This window comes from Hemitrygon akajei, chromosome 8 (genome assembly GCF_048418815.1).
Source record: "Hemitrygon akajei chromosome 8, sHemAka1.3, whole genome shotgun sequence".
In the NCBI taxonomy this organism is placed as follows: domain Eukaryota; kingdom Metazoa; phylum Chordata; class Chondrichthyes; order Myliobatiformes; family Dasyatidae; genus Hemitrygon; species Hemitrygon akajei.
Genome location: NC_133131.1, coordinates 173,519,834 through 173,544,018, shown reverse-complemented (window position 1 = coordinate 173,544,018; position 24,185 = coordinate 173,519,834). Strand labels below are relative to the sequence as shown.

At 44.8% G+C, this 24,185-nt stretch overlaps 1 protein-coding gene across 2 annotated transcripts in view; it reads left to right on the top strand.

The window, feature by feature from the left end:
* LOC140732448 (transient receptor potential cation channel subfamily A member 1-like) overlaps nucleotides 1–23,630 on the top strand; it is a 33,470-nt gene extending 9,840 nt beyond the window's left edge. For both annotated transcript variants that reach the window (XM_073055120.1, XM_073055119.1), the window contains exon 2: nucleotides 18,038–23,630. In XM_073055120.1, coding sequence (XP_072911221.1) covers nucleotides 18,038–19,170 — 1,133 coding nt within the window. In that variant the 3' untranslated portion in view covers nucleotides 19,171–23,630. The remainder of the gene's footprint in view (nucleotides 1–18,037) is intronic.
* Nucleotides 23,631–24,185: the final 555 nt, after the last annotated feature.

Here is a 24,185-nt window from a genome sequence, read left to right as displayed (position 1 = left end):
CGTCCCTTTTGTACATGTCACACCTGACCCAGAAAAGGTCCCAATGATCAGGAAGTCTGAATCCCTGCCCCCTGCTCCAATTCTTCAGCCATGCATTTATCTGCCACCTCATTCTATTCCTATAGTCACTGTCACGTGGCACAGTTAATAATTCTGAGATTACAACCCCTGAGGTCCTGCTTCTCAACTTCTTTCCTAACTATTTTTTTAGGCCATCCTCCCTTTTTCTATATATATCGTTGGTATCGATATGCACCACAACTTCTGGCTGCTTACCCTCCCTTTTCAGGACATTGTGTACACATTCAGAAACATCTTGGACTCTAGCACCTGGGAGGAAAACTACCATCTGTGTTTTCTTTTTGCATCCACAGAATGGCCTATCTGTCTCCCTGTCTATAGAGTCCCCTATTACTGCTGCCATCTTCTTCAGTTCCCTACCCTTCTGAGCCACAGTACCAGAGGCACGGCCGCTGTTGCTTACCCCAACATGACCCCCCGCCCCCAAAACAATTCTCAAAATGGAGTACTTATTGTCAAAGGGGATGGCCTTGAGGTAACTGCCTCCCTGTAGCTCCTGACCATCACCTCTCACTTTCTCTAACAAGTCGAAGGTCATCGAACTGCAGCTCCAGTTCCCTAACTCGGTCTCTAAGGAGTTGCACCTCGATGCACCTGGTGCAGATGTGGCCATCGGGAAGGCTGGAATCTCCTGGAAATCCCACATCTGACACCCAGAACAGAACACTGGCCCTGCAGACATACTCCGTTTCTTTCAAGAGTTAAGAAATAAACTTACCTACTTACCTCACCTCCGCCTGTACACGCTGAAGCCTGTTGAGCCAAAGCCTTACCACTCTGATGATAATGGCTCCCCTAGAAGGTACCTCTCTTTTATGGAGACTGGGTTTTTGAGGCTCCACTCCAGACCTGCACGGGAATGCATCTACTGTGTTTGTGCCGCTGTTCAATCAAAAAAGATCCCTGCAGCACTCCACTAGTCACAGGCCTCCAGTCAGGGAGGCAATCCTCTACTACCACTCTCTGGCTTCTCCCACAAAGCCCATGTCTAATCCTATTTACTACCTCATCTTGAATACTGAGCAAATGAATCTTCTTAACCAGCCTCCCATGTGGTATCTTGTCAAATGCCTTGCTAAAGTCCATGTAGACAACATCTACTGCCTTGCCATCATCCACTTCCCTGGTAAGTTCCTCAAAAAACTCAATAAGATTGGTTACACATGACCTACCACACACACAAAGACTATCCTTCATTAGTCTATGTCTATCCAAATACTCTTGTATCTGGTCCCCAGAGTACCTTTCAATAACTGCCCGTGACTGACGTCAGGGTCACCGGCCTATAATTTCCTGACTTAATTTTAGGAGATGTTCTTGAACAGCAGAACAACATTGGCTATCCTCAAATCCTCTGGTACCTCACCTGTCACTAATTAAATATCTCTGCTAGGGTTAGGGTTAGGGATGATTTAACTATCTCTGCTAGGGCCTAGGCAATTTGTGCACCTGCCTCCCGTAGGGTCTGAGAGAACACCTTGTCTGGCCCTAGGGATTTATCCACCCTGATTTGCCTCAGGGCAGTGAATACCTCCTCCTGTAATCTGTGTAGGGTCCGTGAAATTGATGCCACATTGCCTCACCACTGTAGATTCTGAGTCTGCCTCCTGAGTAAATATGTACATGTAACTCTCGCTTCGGCTAGCGGCAAAGTTTAGTGGGTGATAGCCCCCTGCCCAGCCAAACTTAAGAAATCTCATTTGGGTGGACGCTGTGCGATGTGTCCCCTGTTACAAATCAGTACCCCAAAATCACAAACAGTACACAATATGCGATTAAACGATTAAGCTTTATAATTCTTATTTTGACTATATGGTTAGTAAAGAAATAAAAAACAGAAAAAGGGCCCAATCTTATGAAACAGTCTGCTGCGCAATGTTGGATCTCACTGATAAGTCGATCATCCACCATCGACCTCCTCCGATCATCGCTGCCCTTCGGACCCTCGCTCCAAGTCCACCCTATCCGGCGGTCTACCAACTCTCTCCATTCGCGTCTTCTCTCCCCATCTCTCATCATCAAAAGACCGTGAAAATCTCTCTTCCAGACTCACAAGAAAGAACAACAGCATTCCAAATCCCGTTATCTCTAGTCATAACCGAAACATTGCTGCTACAGAGAAACCATTACATTTTCAGTGAAACTCTACAGCACGTTACATACATTAAAAATGTACTTAAGAGTCCTGATGAAGGGTCTCAGCCCAAAACATCGACTGTACTCTTTTCCAGAGATGTTGCCTGGCCTGCTGAGTTCCTCCAGCATTTTGTGTCTGTTGCTTGGATTTCCAGCTTCTGTAGATCTCCTCGTGTTTGAAATTCATTTAAGATCTCCCCCCATGTCTTTTGGCTCCACACATGGATTCTGATCTTGCAGAGGACCAATTCTGTCCCTTGCAATTTTTTTGTTCTTAACCTATCTGTTGAGTTCCTGAAGATTCTCCTTCACCTTGTCTGGCTGGACAACCTCATGCCTTCTTTAACCCTCCTGATTTCTTTCTTAAATGTTCTCTTAAATTTCTTATACTCCATTAATACTTCATTTGTTCTTACCTACCTATACCTGCTATGCACCTCCTTTTTTCTCTTAACCAGAGTCTCAATGTCTCTTGAAAACCAAGGTTCTCCACACTTGTTGTCCTCAGACTGAGATGGTTGTTGATACAACTACAACTGCTTATCTCACTGTATGTTTCCATGTACATGTGACAAATAAAGTTAATACTTAAATCATCAAACTGCAGTTATGTCCTGCCTCACCGGCAGAATGGGTTCTGATGGCGATGGTCATTCTCCACCAACCCCTCCCACAGGAAATGCGAAAGATCCAATTAATCTCTTTTTACATTTTTACTAACCACAGTAAATAATTAACTCTGATAATCTGCAGTTTGGTGAAGGGGGTCTGGCAGGATTTTCTAAAGTCAAAGTTGAGTTTATTACCATATGCAAAGTATATGTCTGCACAGCTGCTGCAGTAAGTGTCTTTTCTTACCTGAACAGTGAGAGGCACTGCCCATGACAAGTGGGGATGATTTGTGGAAGGAGTGTTGCAGCCCTCCCACAAGGCTCTGTTTAGCTGATGGTGGCATTAGGGTTTAAGTCTAGGGTGTGGTGATCATTATTGTTATGTGCTATGTTGTATGACATGGGTGATCATGGTCTATTGTTCTTGGCAAATTTTTCTACAGAAATGATTTGCCATTGCCTTCTTCTGGGCAGTCTTTCCAAGACGTGTGACCCCAGTCATGATCAATACTCTTCAGAGATCGTCTGCCTGGCGTCAGTGGTAGCATAGCCAGGACTTGTGATGTGCACCAGCTGCTCCCATGGCTTCATGTGACCCTGATCGGGGGCTAAGCAGGTGCTACACCTTGCCTAAGGGTGACCTGCAGGCTAGCAGAGTGAAGCAGCACCTTATACCTCCTTTGGTAGAGACTCCACCCCGGTATCCTTGCAGTCTCTTTTCCCCTGGGTCACCGTGGCCCAGGTAGATAAGGGTCCCAGAGTAATGGTAGACAATGAGGGTGTAGTGCAGTGCAGAGGGCCCTGGGCCCCGGGCCCCAACGTTAGATAAGTACATGCCACTGTGTGTAAGTTCAGTGTCTGTTTTGTACTGTTACTTTGGGTGCTCATTTAGAATCAGAATTACAATCAGGTTTATTATCACCGGCATGTGACGTGAAATTTGTTAACTTAGCAGCAGCAGTTCAATGTAACACATAATCTAGCAGAGAGAAAAAAAATAATAATAATAAATAAAATAAAAGATAATAATAAATAAACAAGTAAATTAATTGTGTATATTGAATAGATAATTAGAAAATGTGCAAAAACAGAAATACTGTATATTACAAAAAGTGAGGTAGTGTCCAAAGCTTCAATGTCCATTTAGGAATCGGATGGCAGAGGGGAAGAAGCTGTTCCTGAATCGCTGAGTGTGTGCCTTCAGGCTTCTGTACCTCCTACCTGATGGTAACAGTGAGAAAAGGGTATGCCCTGGGTGCTGGAGGTCCTTAATAATGGACGCTGCCTTTCTGAGACACCGCTCCCTAAAGATGTCCTGGGTACTTTGTAGGCTAGTGCCCAAGATAGAACTGACTTGATTTACAACCTTCTGCAGCTTCTTTCGGTCCTGTGCAGTAGCCCCTCCATACCAGGGATGCAGCCTATCAGAATACTCTCCATGGTACAACTATAGAAGTTTTTGAGTGTATTTGTTGATGTACCAAATCTCTCCAAACTCCTAATAAAGAATAGCCACTTGTCTTGCCTTCTTTATGACTACATCAATATGTTGGGACCAGGTTAGATCCTCAGAGATCTTCACACCCAGGAACTTGAAACTGCTCACTCTCTCCACTTCTGATCCCTCTATGAGGATTGGTTTGTGTTCCTTTGTCTTACCCTTTCTGAAGTCCACAATCAGCTCTTTCATCTTACTGACGTTGAGTGCCATGTTGTTGCTGCAGCACCATTCCACTAGTTGGCAAATCTCACACCTGTACACCCTCTTGTCACCACCTGAGATTCTACCAACAATAGTTGTATCGTCAGCAAATTTATAGATGTTGTTTGAGCTACACAGTCACACAGCCTAGCCACACAGTCATGGGTATACAGAGAGTAGAGCAGTGGGCTAAGCACACTCCCGAGGTGCACCAGTGTTGATCATCAGTGAAGAGGATATGTTACCACCAATCCACACAGACTGTGGTTTTCCGGTTAGGAAGTTGAGGATCCAATTACAGAGGGAGGTACAGAGGCCCAGGTTCTGCAATTTCTCAATCAGGATTGTGAGAATGATGATATTAAATGCTGAGCTATAGTCGATGAACAGCATCCTGACATAGGTGTTTGTGGTGTCCAGGTGGTCTAAAGCCGTGTGAAGAGCCATGGAGATTGTGTCTGCCATTGGCCTATTGTGACGATAGGCAAACTGCAATGGGTCCAGGTCCTTGCTAAGGCAGGAGTTCAGTCTAGTCATAACCAACCTCTCAAAGCATTTCATCACTGTCGATGTGAGTGCTACCGGGCGATAGTCGTTAAGGTAGCCCACATTATTCTTCTTTGGCACTGGTATAATTGTTGCCTTTTTGAAGCCAGTGGGAACTTTTGCCCATAGCAGTGAGATATTGAAATGTTCTTGAATACTCCTGCTAGTTGGTTGGCACAGGTTTTCAGAGCCTTACCAGGGACTCCATCAGGACCTTCCGCCTTGCGAGGGATAAGTATTTCTAACCCAGTGCAGCTTGAAGGGCTTTGCTGAATGTTTACTGTCCGTTTTGTCTTGCAGATAAATCATTAAACTACTTACAGTTAGTGAGTGTGGTCTGTCCCCACTCACCAAACCCGTGAGTTCGGTTTCCCATGAGAGCTGTAGAGAAAAACTCACTTGCAGCAGCATTACAGACACATAGCAACAGAGACACAATGTTCCCAAGAAAAAAAACATAAATTAGTTACACAATCTACACCACAGTAGCTTAGCAGTTAATGGGACACTATCATAACTTGGGGCATCAGAGTTCGGAGTTCAATTCCAATGTCATTTGTAAGGAATCTGCATACCCTCCCTGTGGAATACATGGGGTTTCTCTGGTGCTCTGGTTTCCTCCATAGTCCGGAGAAGTACTGGTTAGAGTCATGGAGTCATAGAGAAGTACAGCACAGAAATAGGCCCTTTGACCCATCTGGTCCATGCTGGACCATTTAAGCTGCCTAGTCCAGTGTATTCCAACCTTTGTTTAGCCCCACACACCCCTAAAGCACCTACTTGCCAACACCCCTCTTAGGCACAATGTATTTTCTGGTGCCCTCATGGTGTAAAAACATCTCTACCATATACTAACATGATAAAAATGATTCTGCATTAATTGTCTTTAAACCTAGCTTACACAGAATCCTGTGCACCGTACAGCAGCTTCGATATCAATGCTATCCTTGAGCGTGGTTTTTCGCAAGAGCTGGAATATCTGGTTCAAAAGCTTTAAGTCCCCACGTGTAACAATGTCCAAGCAGTTTCTCTTTCCTGTGAGTATGTGGTTCACTGCACTGAAGTCTCTTTCAACAAGGTACCAGGTGTCTTGGTACATACTGGTTCCAATGACATTGGAGGGAAAAGCAAAGAGGTCCTGAAAAGAGAATTTAGAGAATTAGGCAGAAAGCTGAGAAGCAGGACCTCCCGGGTAGTGATTTCTGGATTGCTGCCTGTTCCATACACCAGTGAGGGTAGAAACAGGATGGTCTGGCTGATAAATGTGTAGCTGAGGAGCTGGTGCAGGGGACAGAGCTTCAAGTTCTTGGATCATTAGGATCTCTTCTGGCAGAGTAATGATCTATACAAATGTGACGGGTTGCACCTGAACCCGAGGGGGACCAATATTTTCGCGGGCAGGTTTGTTAGAGCTGTTGGGGAGGGTTCAAACTAACTCGGCAGGGGGTTGGGAACTGGAGTGAAGGGACTCAGGATAGGACAGATGGTGAAAAACTAAAGATAGCGTGCAGTCAGACTGTCAGGAAGGGCAGGCAGGTGATGGGACTTAGTTGCAGCCAACAGCCTGAGTATCAAAACACTCGGGATGCAAAATCAGAAAGTACAGCAAATACGGTACTCAAGGTGTTGTATCTAAATGCACATAGTATAAGAAATAAGGTGGATGATCTTGTTGAATTATTGCAGATTGCCAGGTATGATGTTGTGGCCATCACTGAATTGTGGCTGAAGGATGGTTGGATGTTGGATGGATTGTGGTTGAAGGATGGTTGGATGTCGGATGGATTGTGGCTGAAGGATGGTTGGATGTCGGATGGATTGTGGTTGAAGGATGATGGAGCTGAATGTTCAAAGTTACACATTATATCAGAGAGATAGGAAGGTAAACAGAAGGGCTGGTGTGATTCTACTGGTAAAGAATGGCATCAAATCAGTAGAAAGATGTGACATAGGATCAGAAGATGTTGAATCCTTGTGGGTTGAGTTAAGAAACTGCAAGGGTAAAAGGACCTTGATGGCAATTATACACAGGCCTCCCAATGGTGGCTGCAAGGCTACAACAGGAAATTGAAAAAGCGACTCAAAGGGGCAATGTTATGGTGGTCATGAGCGATTTTAACATGCCGGTTGATTGGGAAAATCATGTTGGCAATGGATCTCAAGAGAGTGAGTTTGTTGAATGCCTACGAGATGGCTTTTTAGAGCAGTTTGTCATTGAGCCTACTCGGGGATCAGCTACACTGGATTGGGTGTTATGTTTAGAACTGGAGGCGATTAGAGAGCTTAAGGTAAAAGAACACAATATGATTGAGTTCAACTTGAAATTTGAGAGGGAGAAAGTAAAGTCTGATATAGCAATATTTCAGTGGAGTAAGGGAGATTACGGTGGTATGAGAGAGGAGTTGGCCAAAGTAAATTGGAAGGAGCTGCTGGCAGGGATGTCAACAGAGCAGCAATGGTGTGAGTTTCTGGGAAAAATGAGGAAGGTGCAGGATAGATGTATTCCAAAAATGAAGAAATACTCAAATGGTAAAATAGTACAACCATAACTTACAAGGGAAGTCAAAACTATTGTAAAAGCAAAAGAAAGGGCATACAACAAAGCAAAAATTAGCGGGAGAACAGAGGATTGAGAAGCTTTTAAAAATCTACGGAGAGCAACTAAAAGAATCATTAGAAGGGAAAAGATGAAATATGAAAGCAAGCTAGAAAATGATATCAAAGTGGAGAGTAAAAGCTTTTCCAAATATGTAAAAAATAAAAGAGAGATGAGAGTGGATATAGGACCACTAGAAAATGAGGTAGGAGAAGTAATAACGGGGGACAAGGAGATGTCAGTTGAACTAAATAAGTATTTTGCATCAGTCTTCACTGTGGAAAAGACTAGCAGTGTGCCAGATATTGCAGTGTGTGAAGGAAAAGAAATGAGTCCAATTGCTATTACAAGGGAGAAGATGCTCAAAAAGCTGAAAGACCTAAAGGTATATGTCACCCGGACCAGATGAACTGCACCCTAGGGTTCTGAAAGAGGTATCATTAGAGATTGTGGCGGCATTAGCAATGATCTTTCAAAAATCATTGGACTCTGGCAAGGTACCAGATGGCTGGAAAATTGCAAATGTCATTCCACTCTTTAAGAAAGGAGGAAGGCAACAGAAAGGAAATTATAAACCAATTAGCCTGACCTCAGTGGTTGGGAAGATGCTGGAGTCAATTGTTAAGGATGAGGTCATGGAATACTTGGTGACACGGGACAAGATAAGACAGTCAGCATGGTTTCCTTAAGGGAAAATCCTGCCTGATGAACCTGTTGGAATTCTTTGAGGAGATTACGAGTAGGATAGATAAAGGGGATGCAGTGGATGTTGTATATTTGGACTTTCAGAAGGCCTTTGACAAGGTGCCGCATATGAGGCTGCTTACCAAGTTAAGAGCCTCTGGTATTACTGGAAAGTTACTGGTGTGGTTAGAGCATTGGCTGTTTGGTAGGAGGCAGTGAGTGGGAATAAAAGGATCCTTTTCTGGTTGGCTTCCAGTGACTAGTAGTGTTCCACATGGGTCGGTGTTGGGACCGCTTCTTTATATGCTGTATAATGTATAAGTGATTCAGATGATGGAATAGATGGCTTTGTTGCAATGTTTGCAGATGATACGAAAATTGGTGGAGGGGCAGGTAGTATTGAGGAAACAGGTAGGATGCAGAAGGACTTAGACAGATTAGGAAAATGAGCAAGAAAGTGGCAAATGAAGTACAATGTTGGAAAATGCGTGGTCATACACTTTGATAGTGGAAATAAATGTGCAGACTATTTTCTAAATGGGGAGAAAATTCAAAAATCTGAGATGCAAAGGGAGTCCTTGTGCAGAACACCCTAAACGTTAACTTGCAGGTTGAGTTGGTGGTGAGGAAGGCAAATACCATGTTAGCATTCTTCTCAAGAGGTCTAGAATACAAGAGCAGGGATGTGATGGTGAGGCTTTGTAAGGCACTGGTGAGGTCTCACCTTGAATATTGTGAACAGTTTTGGGCCCCTCATTTAGAAAAGATGTGCTGGCATTAGAGAGGGTCCAGAGGAGGTTCACAAGGATGACTCCAGGAATGAAATGGTGATCATACGAGGAACGTTTGATGGCTTTGGGTCTGTACTCACTAGAAGTCAGAAGGATAAGGGGGGATGACCTTATGATCTTATGGTCTAAGGTAGAAGGATGGACATGCAGTGAAGAGCAGTTTGGCTCTTCCTCAAAGACCAGAAAACTTCATATGACAGTGTAGCCACATACCACAAAAGCCGACATTTTTGAAAAGCATTTTGCTTCTTCATCATTTTGAATTTTGATAATTTCTTCTTGCAAGCTCTCTTCCTGTTCTTCCACCTTGCAAAGAAATGGGTTAATTACCCAGTCTGGAATTTCCAGGTCATTCAAATCCTTGAATCGATTCTGAAAATCCCTCTTCAGTGACTGCAGGTGTAAGCAGTACTCTTGCAAATCACAGTCTGTGAAAGAGAGTGCCATACTCTCCATGCAGAAAAACTGTGAGAACATTCTTCTGCCAATGTTTTTCTTCTATATTTTCAATTTTCTGATAAAAATGGACACTGCACTTCTTGCCTGGATTAAATTGAAATTCTCACCCTGCAGTTTCATGTTTAGAATGTTCATTTTGTCATACAGATCGGCTAGGTATGCCACATCTCCACGTAGAAGTTCAATCTCGTTTCCCAAACTCTTGTCAACTTTGAGCAAAAATTCAACCACAGTGTCAACAAGATCAAAGAAATGTTCTAAGCATCAGTCTTTTGACAGCCAATGCACTTCGGAGTGAAGAAGCAAGCATTCAAACTCCTCATCTTTATCTTGGCATAACTGGTGAAATATTCTGCTATTTAATGGATGAGCTTTAATTTTGTTGATAGCAGATATTGCAAGAGTCAGGCTTGAAAAAAGTCTCTGGCTGGGGTTTTTGGCTGCAAGATGTTGATGATGAATTACACAATGGATTACAAACAGACTTGGAATTTCTTTTTTCATAAATGCCACTAAACCAGCATGGCAACCTGTCATATATGGTGCTCCATCTGTTGCACAAGAAATCATGTTCCTAATCAGAATACTTTTATCTTCAATATACATTTTGAGTTCATAGTAGATCAATTCTCTGTCAGTATTTGGTTTTAATTTTTTGCAAAAGAAAATCTCTTCATAAACTTTTCCATTTTTGATAAACCATACATCTGCCATTAGCAATGCCTCATTGTCTCACACAGTTGACTCATCCAGTTGTATTGCACTCATTTTGTCAGTACGAAGAGCTACTGGTATCAATTTTGAAAAAAGTGGTGAGCACTTCTGATGTAGCAGGCATTATTAATCTTTCACAAATTGTGTGAGATTTTCCACACTTCACTATCATTTTGGAAATATTATAAGAAGCAATGAGACCACTATCAAGGTCATTTTTAACTTACTTGGTAAATGACTTAAGCGTGAAAAGCTCTTCAAATGCTTCTTTCATCTTCTGCAATCGAGTAATATCATAAATAGCCTTTTCAGGGTGTCTTTCACAGAAGTGTTCCTGCAGCCTTGATGGTTTCATGGCTGTATTAGACAGTACAGTATTACATATAAGACACATGAGGCTTTGCTAATCTGATGAGAACAGAATAAAACCATACTCCAGGTATGTAACACTGTACTGAAGCACTTTCTGTAGTTCTGTTTCTTAGCAGGATTAGAATTCAAGCCTTCACCACCTTCAGACTCAGAGATCGCACCGTACGTATTTATCCACCATTAACGGGGCTAAATTAAAATCATCCTGAGCGACAGGAGAGGTACCAGAGGATTGGAGGATAGCCAATCTTGTTCTGGTATTCAAGAACATCTCTGAAAATAAACCAGAAAACCGGTGAGCCTGACATCAGTAATAGGAAAAGTACTGGAAGGCATTCTAAGCTACTGGACATATGAGTATTTGGATAGCCAGGGACTGATTAGGGATAGTCAGCATGGCTTTGTGTGTGATAGGTCACGTCCAACCAATCTTATAGAGTTCTTCAAGGAAGTTACCAAGAAAGTTGATGAAGGCAATGGAGTAGATGTTGCTGACATGGACTTTAGTAAGGCATTTGAAAAGGTCCCACAGGCGAGACTGGTCAAGAAAATTAAGTTGCTCGGCATTTAAGATGAATTAGTAAACACAGAAACATAGAAAACTTACAGCATAATACAGGCCCTTTGGCTCAGAAAACAGTGCCAAACATCCTTACCTTGGAACTACCTAGGCTTACCCATAGCACTGTTTTTCTAAGCTCCATGTATCCACCCAGGAGTCTCTTAAAAGACGCTGTTATTTCTGCCTCCACCACCGCTGCCAGCAGCCCATTCCATGCACTCACCACTCTCTGCGTAAAAGAACTTACCCCTGACATCCCCTCTGTACCTACTTCCAAGCACCTTAAACCTGTGTCCTCTTGTGGCAGCCATTTCAGCCCTGGGAAAAAGCCTCTGACTATCCACACGATCAATGCCTCTCATCATCTTATACACCTCTATCAGGTCGCCTCTCATCCTCCGTTGCTCTAAGGAGAAAAGGCCAAGTTCACACAACCTATTCTCATAAGGCATGCTCCCCAATCCAGGCAACATCCTGGTAAATCTCCTCTGCACCTTCTCAATGATTTCCATGCCCTTCCTGTAGTGAGACGACCAGAACTGAGCACAGTACAAGTGGGGTCTGACCAGGGTTCTATATAGCTGCAACATTACCTCTCAGCTCTTAAACTCAACACACGATTGATGAAGGCCAATACACTATACGCCTTCTTAACTACAGAGTCAACCTGCACAGCTGCTTTGAACGTCCTATGGACTCGGACCCCAAGATCCCTCTGATCCTCCACACTGCCAAGAGTCTTACCATTAATACAATATTCTGCCATCATATTTGACCTACCAAAATGAACCACTTCACACTTATCTGGGTTGAACTCCATCTGCCATTTCTCAGCCCAGTTTTGCATCCTATCAATGTCCCGCTGTAACCTCTGACAGCCCTCCACACTATCCACAACACCTCCAACCTTGTGTCATCAGCAAACTTACTAATCCATCCCTCCACTTCCTTATCCAGCTCATTTATCAAAATCACGAAGAGTGAGGGTCCCAGAACAGATCCCTGAGGCTCTCCACTGGTGACTGACCTCCATGCAGAATATGACCCATCTACAACCACTCTTTGCCTTCCGTGGGCAAGCCAGTTCTGGATCCACAAAGTAATGTCCCCTTGGATCCCATGCCTCCTTACTTTCTCAATAAGCCTTACATGGGGTACCTTATCAAATGCCTTGCTGAAATCCATATACACTACATCTACTGCTCTTCCTTCTTCACTGTGTTTAGTCACATCCTCAAAAAATTCAATCAGGCTTGTAAGGCACGACCTGCCCTTGACAAAGCCATGCTGACAACTCCGAACCATATTATACCACTCCAAATGTTCATAAATCCTGCCTCTCAGGATCTTCTCCATCAACTTACCAACCATTGAGGTAAGACTCACTGGTCTATAATTTCCTGGGCTATCTCTGATCCCTTTCTTGAATAAGGGAACAACATCCGCAACCCTCCAATCCTCCAGAACCTGTCCCGTCCCCATTGATGATACAAAGATCATTGCCTGAGGCTCAGTAATCTCCTCCCTCACCTCCCACAGTAGCCTGGAGTACATCTCATCCGGTCCCGGTGACTTATCCAACTTGATGCTTTCCAAAAGCTCCAGCACATCCTCTTTCTTAATATCTACATGCTCAAGCTTTTCAGTCTGCTGCAAGTCATCACTACAATCACCAAGATGCTTTTCCATAGTGAATACTGAAGTGAAGTATTCATTATATACCTCTGCTATTTCCTCCAGTTCCATACACACTTCCCCACTGTCACATTTGATAGGTCCTATTCTTTCATGTCTTATCCTCTTGTTCTTCACATACTTGTAGAATGCCTTGGGGTTTTCCTTAATCCTGCCCATCAAGGCCTTCTCTTGGCCCCTTCTGGCTCTCCTAATTTCCTTCTTAAACTCCTTCCTATTAGCCTCATAATCCTCTAGATCTCTAACATGGCCTAGCTCTCTGAACCTTTTGTAAGCTTTTTTTTTCTTCTTGACTAGATTTATTACAGCTTTTGTACACCACAGTTCCTGTACCCTACCATAACTTCCCTGTCTCAGTGGAATGCACCTATGCAGAACTCCACACAAATATCTCCTGAACATTTGCCACATTTCTTCCGTACTTTTCCCTAAGAACATCTGTTCCCAATTTAAGCTTCCAATTTCCTGCCTGATAGCCTCATTATTCCCCTTACTCCATCTAAACACTTTTCTAACTTGTCTGTTCCTGTCTCTCTCCAATGCTATTGTAAAGGAGATAGAATTATGATCACTATCTACAAAATGCTCTCCCACTGAGAGATCTGACACCTGACCAGGTTCATTTCCCAATACCAAATCAAGTACAGTCTCTCCTCTTGTAGGCTTATCTACATATTGTGTCAAGAAACCTTCCTGCACACACCTAACGAACTCCAACCCATCTAAACCCCTGGCTCTAGGGAGGTGCCAATCAATATTTGGGAAATTAAAATCTACCATCATGACAACTCTTATTATTACACGTTTCCAGGATCTATTTCCCTATCTGCTCCTCAATATCCCTGTTACTATTGGGCAGCCTATAAAAACACCCAGTAAAGTTATTGGCCCCTTCCTGTTCCTAACCTCCACCCACAGAGACTCCGTAGACAATCCCCCAATGGCGTTCACCTTTTCTGCAGCCGTGACACTATCTCTGATCAACAGTGCCACGCCCCCACCTCTTTTGCCTCCCTCCCTGTCCTTTCTGAAACATCTAAGACCCGGCACTTGAAGTAAGCATTCCTGTCCCTGAGCCATCCAAATCTCTGTAATTGCCACCACATCATATCTCCAAGTAGTGATCCACACTCTAAGCTCATCCGCTTTGTTCACAACACTCCTTGCGTTAAAATAGACACATCTCAAACCTTCGGTCTGAGCGCGTCCCTTCTCTATCACTTGCTTATCCTCCCTCTCACTGTCATCAGCAAACTTACTAACCCACCCTTCTACATCCTTCTCCAGGTCATTTATAAAAATCACAAAGAGGAGAGGACTCAGAACACCACTGGTGACCGACCTCCATGCAGAGTATGACCCGTCTACAATCACCCTTTGCCTTCTGTGGGCAAGTCAATTCTGGATCCACAAAACAAGGTCCCCTTGGATCCCATGCCTCCTTACTTTCTCAATAAGCCTTGCATGGGGAACCTTATCAAATGCCTTATTGAAATCCATATACACTACATCCACTGCTCTACCTTCATCACTGTGTTTTGTTACATCCTCGAAGAATTAAATCGAGCTCGTAAGGCACAACCTGCCCTTGACAAAGCCATGCTGACTATTCCTAATCATATTATACCTCTCCAAATGTTCATAAATCCTACCTCTCAGGATCCTCTCCAACAACTTACCCAGCACTGATGTCAGACTCACTGGTCTATAATTTCCTGGGTCATCTCTACTCCCTTTCTTGAACAAGGGAACAGCATTTGCAACCTTCCAGTCCTCTGGGTATTTCTCCCATCCCTACTGATCATGCAAAGATCAAGCCTCGCAATCTCCTCCCTCACTTCCCACAGTAGCCTGGGGTACATCTCATCCGGTCCTGGTGACTTATCCACCTCGATGCTTTCCAGAAGCTCCAGCACACCCTCTTTCTTAAAGTCTATACGCTTAAGCATCTCAGTCCACTGTAAGTCATCCACACAATTGCCAAGGACTTTTTCCCTGGTGAATACTGAAGCAAAGTATTTATTAAATACCTCTGCTACCTCCTCTGACTCCATGCACATGTTTCCACTATCACATCTGATTGGTCCTATTCTAACACGGCTCATCCTCTCACTCTTCACACACTTGTAGAATGCCTTGGGGTTTTCCTTAACCCTGCCCGCCAAAGCCTTCTCATGGCCCCTTCTGGCTCTCCCAATTCCATTCTTAAGCTGCTTCCTAGCAACCTTGTAAATTTCTAGAGTTCTAACAGTACTTAGTTTCTTAAACCTTTCATAAGCTTTTCTTTTCTTCTTAACTAGATTTTCTACATACTTTGTATACCATGGTTCTTTAACCCTCGCATCCTTTCCCTGCCTGAATGGAACGTACCTACACAGAACAGCATGCAAATGTTTCCTGAACATTTGCCACGTTTCTGCCGTGCATTTCCCCGAGAACATCAGCTTCCAAGTTCCTGCCTAATAGCATCATATTTCCCCCTACCCCAATTAAATGTTTTCCCAAATTATCTGCTCCTATCCCTCTCCAGGGATAGAGTTGTGGTAAGGAGATAGAATTGTGGTCACCACCTCCAAAATGCTCTCCCACTGAGAGACCTGACACCTGACCAGGTTCATTTCCCAATACCAGATCAAGTACAGTCTCTCCTCTTGTAGGCTTATCTACATATTGCGTCAGGAAACCTTCCTGAACACACCTAACAAACTCCACCCCATCTGCACCCCTTGAGCTAAGGAGATGTCAGTCAATATTAGGAAATATTGTTATTGCGCTGTTCCAGAATCTGCCTCCCTATCTGCTCCTCGATATTCCTGTTTTTATTGGGGGGGCGGTGCTATAAAAACACCCGGTAGAGTTATTGCCCCTTTCCTGTTTCTGATTTCCACCCACACTGACTCAGTAGACCATCCCTCCATGACATCCTCCTTTTTTGCAGCCGAGACAGTATCCCTAATTAGCAATGCCAAGCCCTCTCCTCTTTTGTTTCCCCTCGCTGTCCTTTTTGAAACATCTAAATCCTGGCACACTCAGCAGCCATTCCTGCCCCTGAGACATCCAAATCTCTGTAATGGCCACTACATCACAGTTTCATGTATTGATCCACACTCTGTTCATCTGCCTTGTTTATGATACTCATTATGATAATCTCAAACCATCAGGTTGAGTGTATCTTTGCCGATCCTTCCTCACAAACTACCTACAAGCTGTCTCTACTTGTGCTCCAACCTCCCCGTCCTCTGCCTCTTCACATCGGTTCCCACCTGCCTGCAAATCTAGTTTAAACCCTCCCCAATAGCATTGGAGAACCTCCCCACCAAAATATTGGTCTCCCTGGGATTCAAGTGCAACCCATCCTTTTTGTACAGCTCACACCTGCCCCAGAAGTGATCCAAAAGTCTGAATCCCTGCTCCCTGCTCCAATCCTTCAACCACACATTTATCCTCCACCTCATTCTATTCCTATCCTCACTGTCACGTGGTACAGGCAGATTTCTAAGAAAAGATGTGCTGGCATTGGAGATGGAAGAGTGGAGGTTCACGAGAACGATCTTGGAATGTTTGAGGAATATTTAATGACACTGGGCCTGTACTTGCTGGAGTTTAAAAGAATGGTGGGGGATTTTATTGAAACCTACTGAATGTTGAAAGGCCTAGATAGAGTGAACATGAAGAGGATTTATCTTCAATAATGGGGCAATTCTAAGACCAAAATGTACAGCCTCAGAATTGAAGGATGTTCCTTTAGAACAGAGAAGAGAAGGAATTTCTTTAATGATGGGATGATGAATTTATGTGGAATTAATTACCACAGATGGTTGCGGAGGCTAAGTCACTGGGTATTTTTTAAGTGGAGGAAGATAGGTTTCATCAATGGTTATAGAGAGAGGCAGAAGAAAGGTGTTGAGAGGGTTAATAAATCAACCACGATGGAAGGCAGAGCAAACGATGGGTGAATGGCCTAATTCTGCTCCTATGTCTTATGGTCTTTTGGTCTTATGCTGGATATCAGAGGAACACACACACACAAATGCTGGAAATATTCAGAATGCCAAGCAGCATTCATGAAGGGGAATCAACAATTGATGTTTTGGGCTGTTGCCCTTCTTCACACGGACAGTGGTGAATCTGTGGAATTCTCTGCCACAGGAAACAGCTGAGGCCGGTTCATTGGCTATATTTAAGAGGGAGTTAGATATGGCCCTTGTGGCTAAAGGGATCAGGGGGTATGGAGAGAAAGCAGGTACAGGGTTCTGAGTTGGATGATCAGCCATGATCATACTGAATGGCGGTGCAGGCTCGAAGGGCCGAATGGCCTACTCCTGCACCTATTTTCTATGTTTTTATGTTTCTATCAGGACTGGAAAGGAAGGAGGCTCTTATAGAGATAGAGCTCTTATAGATAGCGGGGTCAAGGGATATGGGGAGAGGGCAGGAACGGGGTACTGATTGTGTATGATCAGCCATGATCACAGTGAATGGCGGTGCTGGCTAGAAGGGCCAAATGTCCTACTCCTGCACCTATTGTCTATTGTCTATTGAGGCAGAAGCCAGAAGGAGTACAAACTGGCAGGGGAACAGTGAGACAAGGTAAGGGGAATATGGGTGGGTGGAGGAGGTGAGAGAGGGGATGAAGTGAGAAGCTGGAGGTGATAGGTTAGAGGTAAAGGGCTGAAGAAGAAGGAATCTGATAGGAGAGGAGAGCGAACCATGGGAGAAGGGGAAAGATAAGTGGCACCAGAGGGAGGTGATGGCAGATGAGAAGAGGTAAGAGAGGAACTATAATGGGGAATGGGAAAAGAGAGAAGGGGGAGGGGGGATATAGTACCAGAAGGTAGAGAAATAGATGTAAACCTGATTTGAACAGTCTAATTCCATCTAATATTGGTGCTTGTCCTGATGAAGGGCCTTATTCTGAAACATTGACTGTTTATTCCCATTCATAGATGCTACCTGGCCTGCTGAGTTCTTCCAGCATTTTCCTCTGGATTTCCAGCATCTGCAGAATCTCATGTCTTTATAATGTTGTTGCCATGTTGACCCCTGCTCATCCTTTCAGTGACCTGCCTATTCCTTTATGTTAAACAGACAACCAAGTCCATCGTTTGTTCAAGGCAGTGGCACAGAACGACTGGAAAACTCTCCTCACCCTTCTCAATGAAGAACACTTCAGTGAGGTCGATTGTGGATCAAGAGGCCGAGGGAAACACGTAGACACACTCGTGAGGAATGAGAATGGCTTCACACTTCTGCACCAGGCTGCCTGTTGGAACCAACCAGAGATGGTTGATTTTCTGTGGCACCTCTCTGAATCTTGGGAATGTCTGGTGGATTTTACCATTGTTCCTTCCTGGTGTCCAAAATGGCCAGTCAAGACACTTCAGCAAAAGCCAATGGACAATGGGTTAGTGGAAGGTGTTATTGGTAAGAATGCCTTGCAATTGGCTCAGATATTGGGCCACCACAAAGTAGTGGAGGAACTCCGTGCCAAAGCGAACCTGCAGTCTTCCTTGTTAGACATTCATCAGGCAGTGCAATGCGGAGACACTCAGTGGCTGGCCAGCACCATCGCAGAGTCCACATCCACCGAGGCCCTTGTCAATAACCGTGTAGAGGCGACAGTCACTCCTCTCTGGTTGGCGTGTACCAGAGGAGATTTAGAAACTGTTAAACTCCTAATAGATATGGGAGCTGATGTTAACCTAAGGTCAAAGAACAAGCAAGGACAAACTCTCCTGCACCGAGCAGTCTGCTTTGGTAATATGGCGGTTGTTCAGTATCTCATTGAGGGCAATTATCTCGGGGTAGACGTCAAAGATGGCTATGGCTGCACTCCATTATACTACGCCTTGCAGCTCAGCCTTCCTTGTATGTCCAATCTTCTTCTGAGGTGTGGTGCTAACTTGGATTCACAGTGTGTTAACCCCCTTAGTCTCACAACTGATTCAGCAAGACTCCTGCTGGAGCACCTGGAGTTTCAGGACCTTAGACAGCTCCTGGTTCAGTGTCCCCAGCTGGAGCTGGAGGTGGGTGATCTCCCAGTAGATTCTGGCGAAAACTTCTCCTTCTCGAGGGGACCTCCCGGGGTCATTCCGTGGCCCTTCACTCTGACAGGGCTGGCCATGCTCTCTACTTCCTGGACGCAAAGGGTCTTCAGAGTTTCCAGAAAGCGCAAGTCTCGGCCGGATATCCATTACTACTTCAGTTTGTCTGATTTCTGAGTACTTCACTGAAAGGGATATGGAAACACAGCAACTGGAGAAAGCTATTCTTCCTCCTGAGGCATTTCTGCCATCCAATTTGTACTGTAACTTATTGCATTAATATGTAACACAGGAACAGACACTTCAAAGTAAATTTATTGTCCAAGTAAATATACAGTATGTCACCATTTACAACCCTGAGATTCATTTTCTTGCAGGCATTTACAGGAAAATAAATAGTCATAAGAGGCATAACACACTACAGCATAAAACAGACCCTTTGGCCCATCTAGTCTGTGCCAAACTATCATTCTACCTCCTCATATCGTTATGCACCAGACCATAAACCTCCATTTTTCTTTAGTCAGGGGCCGGTGAATCTGTGGAATTCATTGCCACAGATGGCTGTGGAGGCAAAGTCATTGGCTGCATTTAAGGCAGAGATGGAAAGATTCTTGGTTTGTAATGGGGTTAAAGGTTACAAGGCAAAGGCAGGAGAATGGGGTTGAGAGGGATAGTATATCAACCATGACGGATTAGCGGAGCAGACTTGATGGGCCGAATGGCCTAATTCTGCTCTTATGTCTTAAGGTCTATAACCCTCCCATCCAGATACCGATCCAAATTTCTCTTAAAGGTTGAAATCGAATCTGCATCCACCATTTCTGCTGGCAGTTATTCCACAGTCTCACCCCCCTCTGAGGGAAGAAGTTCCCCCTCATGTTCCCTTTAACACTTCACCTTTCACCCTTGACAAATAATCTCTAGTTCTAGTCTCACCCAGCCTCTGCAGAAAATGTCTGCTTAAAAGAAACTAGTAAATCACAGAGTCCCTGAATGTGAGAATATACATTGTGGAGCCAGTTCTGTGTTGAGGTGAGTGAAGTTATCCACGCCAGTTCAGGAGCCTGATGGTTATAGGGTAATAACTGTTCCTGAACCTGGTGATGCAGGTCCCGAAGCTCCTGTACCTCCCGAAGAGAGCACGGCCAGGCTAGTGGGTCTTTGATGACGGATGCCTCTTGTGGCAGCACTCCCTGTGAACGTGCTCAGTGGTGGGGAGGGCTTTGCCTGTGATGGACTGGGCAGCATCCACCACTTTCTGTAGAGCTTTTCACTCCTGGCCTGGACATTTCCATACCAGGCCATGATGAAACCAGTCAGGATACTCTCTACTGTGCACCTTTAGAAGTTTGTCCAAGTTTTAAATGACAAGCCGAATCTACGTAAACTTCCAAGAGAGGCACTGTTGTGCTGCTTTGTAATGGCACTTACCCATCTGATATGATAACAGCAAGGAATTTAAAGTTACTGACCCTCTCCACCTCCTCTCCCCTAATGGACCTCTGGCTTCTTCTTCCTCCAGACACAATCAGCTCTTTGGTTTTGCTGACGTTGTTGAAAGGTTATTGCTATGACATCACTCAACCCGTCTTTCAGTCTCCCTCGTACAGCACATCCAGCACCAGCTTTATTTGGCCAACAGCAGTTCATCACGCCACACTCATCAATGTTTACACTCACCCTATGCACTAAGGAAAGATTATTTGTCTCATGTACTGTACCTCACTAAACTTCACTCACCCCAAACAACGAACTGTTTCCACAATGTACGGACTCACTTTGCGGGAGGAACTCAGCAAGTCGGACAGCATCTATGGAGATGAATAAGCAGTCAGTGTTGCGGGCCAAGGCCTTTCTTGTTGCAACGGACGAGGTGAACCCAAGCACAGGACACAGGCACGGAGGTTGCATTAGGATGTAGATGCGGGCACGAGCGTTGAACGGTGAACAGGAGAGAGTGCCGGAAGGCAGGAGACAGGCAGAACTGATCTGGACACGAAGAGTAGAAAGCGGCAGACAAAGCTTTTCTTAGCACGGAGAGACGGAGTTACCCAGGTAAACCTCGGTGCTGACGTAAAACTTAAAAAACTTATCTTGACATGGAGAGACTGAGTTTCACAGGTAACTCTCAGTACTGAAGCAAACCTTAGAACACACAGTCCTAAGTGGCCGGGAAACGTTAATTACCACACAGACAAAGCTAACGATCTGGCAACAAGTGGGTGCAAAGCCAGGGTTCTTATGCTGCAGGTCTTAATGAAAACCAGTGTGCTGCCATCAAAGGAAATTAGGAGAAAATGGGGAATTAACAGTCAGAATTGTGGCACAAACAAAGGGAATTAGGAGAAAATGAGGAATTAACAGTCAGGACCGTGGCACAATCAAAGGGAATTAGGAGAAAAGGGGAATTAATGGTCGGGACAATGGCACAATCAAAGGGAATTAGGAGAAAATGGGGAATTAACGGTCGGGACCGTGGCACTTCTTCAGGTCTGGAAAAGAAAGGGGTGGACACTAGAATAAAAAAGTGGGGGGAGGAGAAGGAGGATACCTTGAGGGTGATAGGTGAAACCAGGTAGGTGGGAAAGCTAAAGGGCCAGAAGGAATCTGACAGGAGAAGTGAGTGGACCATAGGAGAAAGGGAAGAAGGAGGGGACCCAGGAGGAGGTGATAGGCAGGTGCAAAGAGGAAATAGGCCAGAGTGGAGAGTAGAGAAAGAGGGGAGGGGGAGGGAATTTTTTTATAACTAGAAGGAGAAATTGATATTCATGCCAGGGGGCTACTCAAACGGAATATAAGGTGTTGCTCTTCCACCTTGTCTTGGCACAAGAGGAGGCCATAGACTGACATGCTCTGCCACAGATTGTGGTGGTGGCCAATTCTGTGGGTATATTTAAGGTGGAAGTTGATAGTTTCCTGATTGCTCGGGGCATCAAAGGATATGGTGAGAGAGCAGGTGTATGGGGTTGAGTGGGATCGGGGATCAGCCATGATGGAATAGCGAAGCAGACTTGATGGGCTGAATGGCCTAATTCTGCTCCTATGTCTTATGGTCTTATGTCAGAATGGAAATGGGAGTCGGAATTAAAGTGTTTGCTCACCAGGAAGTTCCGTTTTTGGCAGATGGAGTGGAGGTGCTTGATAATACACAATATACAACAGGTTTCACCAATGTAGAGGAGGCCAGACACCACAGATTTGCCTCACCTGGAAGGACTGTCTGGGGTGCTGAATGGAGGCGAATGGGCAGGCATAGCATTTCTGTCACTTGCAGGGATAAATACCGGGAGGGAGATTGTGGGGAGAGGTGAATGGACAAGGAAATCACAGAGGGAGTGATCCCTGTGGAAAGCGGAGAGAGGGGGGCGAGGTAAAGATATGTTTGGTGGTGGGATCCCTTTGGAAGTTGCAGGTACTTTGAACTTTGATTTGGATTGAAGGGCCTGTTTCTGTCCTGTATCATTCTATGACCTTAAGATAAAAGCGTTGATAGGGGTGGATAAATGTAGCATGCTAGAAGAGGAGCAGAAATTCAGCCTACATGAGTGTTTGTTGCTGAGGACTTTATGTAGTTGTATGGTGATGCTCGCAGGTCGGACTGGGCTGACTGTGGAGTCACAGTGCCACCTACTGGTCTAGAAACATAGGACGCCCGTCCCTGGCACAACTGACTACAAAAGTGATGGAGAAAGCACATTAGAGTCGGGGACTGAGTTCAAGAGCCACAACGTAATCTTGTAATTCATAAGCTAGCTCGTGTATTTATATTTATTGTGTGTGTTTTAATTATTGTGTTCTTTATTGTGTTTTTTGTGCTGCATTGGATCCAGAGTAACAATTATTTCATTCTCCTTTACTCTTCTGTACTGGAAATGACATTAAACAATCCTGAAATTTGAATCTTGAGTCTTCATTTCACGGAATTGTCAGGGTGGTGAATCTATGGAATTCATTGCCACAGACGGCTGTGGAGGCCAAGTCATTGGGTGTATTTAAGGCAGAGGTTGATAGGTTCTTGACTAATCAGGGTGTGAAAGGATACGGGGAGAAGGCAGGAGAATGGGGTTGAGAGGGATGATAAACCACTATGATGGAATGGCGAGGAGCAGACAAATAGACTCATTCTGCTCCTATCTCTTATGGCCTTATTTCTGGTTGACATGGTTATCACAACACTTTACAGCACTAGCTGCAAGATCGGGGTTTCGATTCCCACCGCTGTCTGCAAGGACTTTGTCCGTTCTCCCTGTGATCGTGTGGGTTTCCTCCGGGTGCCCTGGTTTCCTCCCACATTCCAAGGAGGCACGGGTTAAGGTTAGTGAGTTGTGGCCGTGGCTATGCTGGTGCCAGAGGTGTGGCGACACTCGTGGGCTGCCCCCGGCACACCTCTCAAAGGATGCCACAAACGATGCCCTTGTTTGGAGGCACGTGTGACAGATAATCTTTAAACCTGACCAGCTAAGGTGGTGTTTGGTGAGTGGGTGTTGTCGGGGGAGGTGGGCTCAGGAAAGCAATAAGTTGGAAGTCCCTATCCATAAACGTGGGCGACTGGCCCATCTCCTTCCACCTCAGTCAAGATTCCAGATTTAATTTCCAGTACACAAGTTTACTGGAGACAAAGTATTTGATGCAGTTCAAAAAATACACAGTAAGATAAATGATTGATAAATCCCTTCCCATTACCACCACCCAGACCATGATCCCTTCCCATTAAAACCACCCAGACCGTGATCCCTTCCCATTACCACCACCCAGACCGTGATCCCTTTCCATTAAAACCACCCAGACCGTGATCCCTTCCCATTACCACCACCCAGACCGTGATCCCTTCCCATTAACACCACCCAGAACTTGATCCCTTCCCATTAAAACCACCCAGACCGTGATCCCTTCCCATTGCCACCACCCAGACCGTGATCCCTTCCCATTACCACCACCCAGACCGCGATCCCTTCCCATTACCACCACCCAGACCGTGATCCCTTCCCATTAAAACCACCCAGACCGTGATCCCTTCCCATTAAAACCACCCAGACCGACCCCTTCCCATTAAAACCACCCAGACCGTGATCCCTTCCCATTACCAACACCCAGACCGTGATCCCTTCCCATTAAAATCACCCAGACCGTGATCACTTCCCATTAAAACCACCCAGACCGTGATCCCTTCCCATTGCCACCACCCAGAC